Below are 7,500 nucleotides of genomic sequence, written 5' to 3' on the forward strand. Positions count from 1 at the left end.
TAGTAGTAGTAGTAGGAGTAGTAATAGTGGTAGCAGTAGTAGTAGTTGTAGTAGAAGTAGTATTGAAGAGGAAGGGGATTTTCTGTCCCACTGTAACTAACCCTTAATGACTATTATTTCATAATAATAAACAAAAATGTTATAAAACTTCAAACATGGACAAATATGTAATTAAAATTATAAATTAAATATATTCCATTGAAATTCTACTTACCGAATAGTTTGTTAAATAGTTCCACAATATGGGGCAGAGAAGATAGGTAGATTGCCAAATCAGTTGAGTCCCACCTATTTTCTGGATCTCTCTCAAGAAGATTCTTTAAGATGTGGTTATGATGCCCTTGATCTGATTCTTGAGAGTGAAGGTGGACAAAGACTGCAACATCTGACTGGTCTGCCTCTGCACTGATCAGCATACTCAACAATACAACCCCCAAAGCATACAAATCACACTGAAAACAAATTTAATATCTTACTAATTTCTATCTAATCTATGTAAAAGCGGTTCTTTTCTGTTTATAAAATTTATTATACAGAAGTATTTCTAACACAGTATCAGGGATTAAACATAATACCATTTAATCGAATCACCTCACAGAGTGGTAAACTTTACACCTCAGGTATAAATAAATTATAAGAATATCTATTACGTGTAAAATTTGATAATTGTTTACATTTAAACTGTCTTGATAGATTGTAAACTAAGCTTAAGTAAACCATTAAATTTTTTGCATTTAAACTGTTTTGATATAAAGGATTATTAACTTATCTCAAGTCCTATTATTAATATCATAATATAAAAATTCGTTCTTTAATTCAAAATTATATTCGTATAAATATATAAATTGAATAGATAATTCTAATAATTGATTATTTAAAGTGAAAATAATGTAATTTTCAATTAATTATTGTCTTCTTATAACTTCAATGCCTAGAAATCGGAAAGTAGATTCTTCCGATAAATATTGTAATCTGGTACCTTATACAGATTGAAGAACTGTGTCGTCTTGTCCAACAACTCTGGTGCCATGAAGTCTCTGGTTCCACAACGACGGACATCAGACATGTGGGTAGATGGAACCACACAGGAGAGACCAAAGTCTGTCAGAATGACATCGTCGTCGTCAGAGATGAGAATGTTGGCTGGTTTAATGTCCCTATGTGCCAGGTGACGAGAGTGGAGATAGACGATTGCACTGGTCAGTTGGATTAAATATTTGTCCGTTACCTCAATGGTCATGTATTCGAGTTGAGATTTCAGACTGCCTTCTGGATAGTAAGGCATCAAGATGACAGATTCCTTGGGACAGTCAAAGGCCTGGATAAAAGGAGAGAATCCCATATTAGTAATCATATTAGATAAACACAAGAAGAAGAAGAAGAAGAAGAAGAAGAAGAAGAAGAAGAAGAAGAAGAAGAAGAAGAAGAAGAAGAAGAAGAAGAAGAAGAAGAAGAAGAAGAAGGTGAAGAAGAAGAAGAAGAAGAAGAAGAAGAAGAAGAAGAAGAAGAAGAAGAAGAAGAAGAAGAAGAAGAAGAAGAAGAAGAAGAAGAAGAAAAAAAAAGAGGAGGAGGAGGAGGAAGAGGAGGAGGAGGAGGAAGAGGAGGAGAAAGAGGAGGAGGAGGAGGAGGAGGAGGAGGAGGAGGAGGAGGAGGAGGAGGAGGAGGAGATGAGAAAGTGGAACCGATCGAGGAGAGGATAGAATGTGTTGTTCATTAGTATTGTTTAAATTCTCACAATCAACAAAATGTCAATAGATAATTTTACGTTTTGGAAATGAGAACATAAGAAAAATATCAAAAATTTAATGCACACAATTTGACAACAAAACTACACATTAACATGCATACACGCATACACATGCGCGTTTACACACACACACATACACACACACACACGCACAGAGAGAGAGAGAGAGAGAGAGAGAGAGAGAGAGAGAGAGAGAGAGAGAGAGAAACACATCGAGAAAGATGGGGGAGGGAGGATGAAGAAAGAAACAAAGAGCCAGAGAGATAGATAGATAGATAGATAGATAGATAGATAGATAGATAGATAGATAGATAGATAGATAGATAGATAGATAAATGAATAGAGATAGATAGATAGATAGATAGATAGATAGATAGATAGATAGATAGAGAGAGAGGGAGAGAGAGAGAGAGAGAGAGAGAGAGAGAGAGAGAGAGAGAGAGAGAGAGAAAGCAGACACATTAACACATTGTGTAAATACACGTCTCTATGATGATTTAAATATGGAAATGTTATGACGGTTTAATGCACAGATCGATAGACAAAATATAGTGTACCAAAGTAAATAAAGGGGTAGATAGAATGCTTCAATTTACTATGTAGATAGATAGATAGATAGATAGATAGATAGATAGATAGATAGATAGATAGATGGATGGATAGATAGATAGATAGATAGATAGATAGATAGATAGATAAATAGATAGATAGATAGATAGATATTATTTAAAATATTTACCACAATGTTTGGGGCAGTCTACATCAATGTTTCAGGCTTAATTTTAAAATTAAGCCTGAAACATTGATGTAGACTGCCCCAAACATTGTGGTAAATATTTTAAATAATAATTCGCTCCATTACTACATGTCGAGCACTTTTCGTACCATATTTGTATCAAACACGATTCAATAGATAGATAGATAGATACTGATAGAGAAATAGATAGAGAGATAGATAGATAACTAGATAGAGAGATAGATAGCTATACACACAAATATAAGATATTTATTAAATGTTGCAATATATTATCTATGTAATGTAGATTTGTATATTTATATTTATTAACCGATTCAATTTTCTAAGTAAATGACAACTCACCATGATATTACCAAGAATATGTTTTTGCTGAACACTTTGTAGAATGGCTACCTCCTGGATAAACCGCTCGTGGTTTTTCTTCCCTCCATCCTGAGTCTTCTTAGTAAAAATCTTGGCTGCCTTTAGATTGTTGCTTCCATCCCTGGGTGTCACCATCATTACATCTCCAGTCATTCCTGTCCCAAGGATACTGACTGGGATGTAGCCGTACTTGATGTAAAAATCTTCTGTGCTGGAATGGACGGAAGCCTTCAGAGTGACCTCTAACTTTGCTGACATCTCGTTTGATTCCTTCATATCCATGACTGATGATGTAGAATTCAAAACCTCAAAAGTATCACAAGTTGTTAATCACAGTTTTATACTGTAAGTAATATCCAGCAATAAAACTCAAGTCCAACTTCAATAATATAGAGTAATCACAAATCTATTTCAAACACAACAGATAAACTCTTGAAGTGTACAAAGTTGATGAAAAGTCTCAAATGTAAATTATCGATGAATGGTAGAAAACGTAATATTGGAATATCTCACATGCGTGTTGTAATATCAACTGAATTACAAGTTCAATGTTTGGAACTGCCAGTTGAAATGGAGACAAGAAGACTCCTCCCACGTGATCACATTGACCAATCTCTGGCAAGGATTAAGTCACATGACAGTCTAGCGTGACCAACGTCCAGAGCCGTAAGTCGGAAGAAGGTAGATTATTTACCTCCCTTTAATCAACGCCGTGGTAATATAGCCTTGAGTTGTTTACATTGTTGGAACAATACGTCTTTAACAAGGCTATTATATCTGTAAGAGGACCGTCAGGTTGGATGTCTTTGACATTGATTACGATACAATACTTCAAACAACCTGACAACACGTCACCCAATGTGCCAATGCGACATTATGTCGGAAAGAACAAGGTGGTGAAAAAATAAATGTAAAGTAACAATGAATAGAATTAGGGAATTGGGGAATTAGAAATCCTTGAAACCGCTTACATCAATGAAGGCCTTTACTTTAACTCAGGTTCATCCCGACAGGCTGCTATTTCAAAACTATTGTTCATATATTTATTTATTTATTTATTTATCCTAGTATTTTTTGTGTGGCTATGTGGTCTTTAGGTATGGCACGCTTTCGGAAGGGAAAATCCTGGGATCGAGCCTCGCTCGGCGCATAGTTGAGTCCTTGGAAATGGATTTTACTCACATTCTCTCACCGTACCCCAACATTTAACATGAAGGACGGGACATGACGCCTGTTAGCGATATTACCATTTTTTTTTCGGACAGAGACAACGCTGTTAACGGCCAGGTAATCATTTTACACCTAAGCACGGTGATAGAATGTGAGTAAAAAGCCTTCTCTAAAGACTCAACTATGCGCCTAGCGAGGCTCGAACCCAGGACCTTCAGATCAGAAAGCGAGTGTCATACCACTAGACCACATAGCCTCAACGACACCCATCTAGTTGCTGACCACTATGAAAATCGTTTTGAATTGAGCTTTATATAGGGCAATATCCTCTTTACTTTACAAAATATCCCTCACCAACAGCAAAACCTAACATGTATAAAGAGACATACCGCATTTTAGGCGATATTACATTTCTTTCCGTCAGAGACAACGCTGTTCACGACCAGGTACTCATTTTGCACATGAGTTCGGTGAGATAATGTGAATAAAGGTACTTTTCAAGAACTCAAATATGTGCCGAGCGAGGCCCGAACCCAGGACCTTCCGATACGAAAGCGAGTGTCATATCGCAAGATCACATAGCCGTTTAAACCTCTTTGCCACTAAATGTTCTCAAATTGTTTTACTAGTTTCCCAAAGCCAACAACAACGATTAAAATGTAAATAACAATAAGAAACGGAAAGATTCAATTTAATCAACGAAGACAGATAATGTGGATATTTTGGGTCTCCGTTGTCAACAAAACACAACACTGTGAATTAAACACTAAGGACAAATGAGCGATGAGAGAGTGATATTTTTAAATTGAATAAACAAGGTGTTTTGTTGCCAAAAGGGAAACCCGAAACGTCCACTTTATCTGTCTTTATTGATTCAATCAGTTTCCTATTGCTATATATTTCTGAGCTTCAAGCAGCACGATTTTCATCTAACATGATGGAAGAGACATAACCCCTATGAGGTGCAATTATTATTTACTTCCCTTACCGATAGAGGAAACGCTGTTCCTGATCTGATCCTTATCATAAAACCGCATATTGACGTAATGCGTTTAGGTAAAATACTCACAACATCCGCCAGTCAGATAGAACGTACCAATACAAAAACTATGTTAATAAGCTTAGTCTGATTGATAGAAGTTAATGAGAACTGATCATTAAAATAGCTGTCTATAAACAATAACAAAGAGCTGAGTGATACAAATATTGTTCCATCTATACATATTTTGAAAATAATGTGAATATGGAACATTTTGCAAAGACCTAGCTTTGCCCCGCCTACAGTAAAACAACCCCGGGACATACCGGATGTGATCTCGGATTAAGCTGAAAATTATTACCCCTCCACCCTTGTCTAAATGCCAATGATCTGGCATCTAGTCCTAATGGTAGCAGGTAATTGCTCCTACCTATATAGGGATAGAGAAACCGAGATAAGCCCATGTTAAATAAATGGCATCGAACGACTGCCATAACAGAAACTCAGCTTTCACTTGTCTAATGACATTGAAGAATTGCCATGACATGTCCGAAACTAGACGACTAATTTCATCGCAAAATACTTTCTACCAGGTGGAATATTGAACTCATTAATCACTCCAGTTGAAAAATAGAGATTTAAAAATTTAAAAATTAAAAAAAAATTAACTCATTTGGACACGAACCCAGTTAGTTTACTTAAGATTGAAGTTCTTACCAAAAGATCTATCTTGACCCCCAACCATCGCCTTCGCCTACTCGTATTAAGGCATAGAAAACGTTGAGATAGACTCTTTGTTAAAATATCAGAATTTATATCCCCTTTTTCGTGCTGATAGCTCTGGAGGTACTTTTATAACACAAGGGCAACAACTGTAGAATGGTTAACTTTGTAGTATGGAGGAGTAGCATCCCTTGATTTTCTAATGAGACAAGATGAACATTTTATCTTTGAACTGAAAACCAAATATCCATTGAAGCGTTACGTTCTTTGCTCTTTGGGTGAGTTGGAACAGCTCAATCTTTATATGATTCAAATCTGTGTTATTTGGATTCTCCAATGTTTCCAGGACTTGCTTAGCATCAGTCAGGAAGAATACCTTGGCTTTGATTGCACTGATTGAATTCTTCAAAAGGTTTGCACCTTCGTTGATTCCAATTGCCTCTGCTTTATAGCTTTTGCAACGTTTGCCAGTTGATTTGGAAAGTTCTTGTAATGTACCATCTGGCTATTCAATGTATACTCCAGCACCACTATTTTTGGTGTCTGCCATTGTTTACTGAATAATGGTTTTTCGGATTGTCCGAATCAGGTAAAAGGGCGTGGTTATGTTTTCCTCCTCTACAAGTTTATTGCCCAGTACATTGTATTGGTTTTAATCCCATTGCATGCTACGTTCGATTAAAGTCTTAACTTTCCGTCACATCTTTACTTCTTTCACCAAGTCAATATGACAATACGATTCGGTATCATTGACGGCTGAGTCGCATTGCTGTTAAATATGTGAGTCCTCACTTAAATTTTATTTGAATTTGATATTAAATTAATTTATTGTACCCTTTAAAATGTAAAATATTAACTAAGTAATATAGATATTTGACTGAGAATATTAAAGACACTTTAGCAATAAATACGGTAAAAGAATAAATTGACAAGTCTTTCCCCTCTCAGTTATCGGGCTTGGGACCGTCTCAGAACATTGAATTCTAGAAAGTCACATTTACATGTCAGTGTACGATGATAAACCAATACAATCCAATATAACGAAAGGTATTTTTGTATTATTTAGTTTTCTGATAAAATTACCAAACTCACTGAATTCAATATTCTGAGGCCTGATTAAAAAGACTTTTTTTTCCCTGAGAGGGCGAGTGGTTAGATTGGTTACAAGATATAGATATATTAATGAAACGAAAGAGACATAATATGGATTGAAGAATATAGAATGAAAAGTGAATAGAACTGGATGATTTTGAAAGCTCAAACAATTGTCCTTTGTTGTTGCATGTCGAATGAATAAAATGAATCAGAAAGCTGGAGTTTAAATTTAAGATCAAAGAAGGAAAACCAGACCGGTAAATTAGCAAATATTTAAAATTGTCAAAGACGTGATGACAATGGTTGGCAATCGTAAAATTGTTATAGAAACTGAAACACACATAAAGACAATTGAATGTGTAAGGAAGGAAGGAGCATTCTGTCATAAAAAAGGGGGAAAAACACCAAGAAACGTAGACCTAAGAGTACAAGACAATTTGTATTGAAACAATATTAAAATACATGATAAAAATTGGGAAAAAAGAAAGTTGAAAAATCAGAAAGAAACTAATTTTAATGAGAGGATGGCTGATCAAGAAAAATGCTGAATAAATTGACTACAGATGTTATAGAGAGAAATGAAATGTATAGAGATGTAAAGACAATTACTGCACTTAGAGATTAAACGGTGAAATATTCTATATCCAAACTCATAAAATCATAAAA

General features: G+C 35.3%; 1 protein-coding gene across 1 annotated transcript in view; it reads right to left on the bottom strand.

Moving 5' to 3' along the window:
- LOC144971709 (ribosomal protein S6 kinase 2 alpha-like) overlaps positions 1-7,500 on the bottom strand; it is a 13,703-nt gene that overhangs the window by 869 nt on the left and 5,334 nt on the right. Inside the window, exons 4-7 of the mRNA XM_078912784.1 lie at positions 5,378-5,446; positions 2,847-3,151; positions 980-1,318; positions 215-452 (exon numbers count right to left, since the gene is read on the bottom strand). Coding sequence (XP_078768910.1) covers positions 215-452; positions 980-1,318; positions 2,847-3,151; positions 5,378-5,446 — 951 coding nt within the window. The remainder of the gene's footprint in view (positions 1-214; positions 453-979; positions 1,319-2,846; positions 3,152-5,377; positions 5,447-7,500) is intronic.

This window comes from Berghia stephanieae, chromosome 4, assembly GCF_034508935.2.
Source record: "Berghia stephanieae isolate SIO BIC M18660-M18661 chromosome 4, UCSD_Bste_1.3, whole genome shotgun sequence".
Classification (NCBI taxonomy): domain Eukaryota; kingdom Metazoa; phylum Mollusca; class Gastropoda; order Nudibranchia; family Aeolidiidae; genus Berghia; species Berghia stephanieae.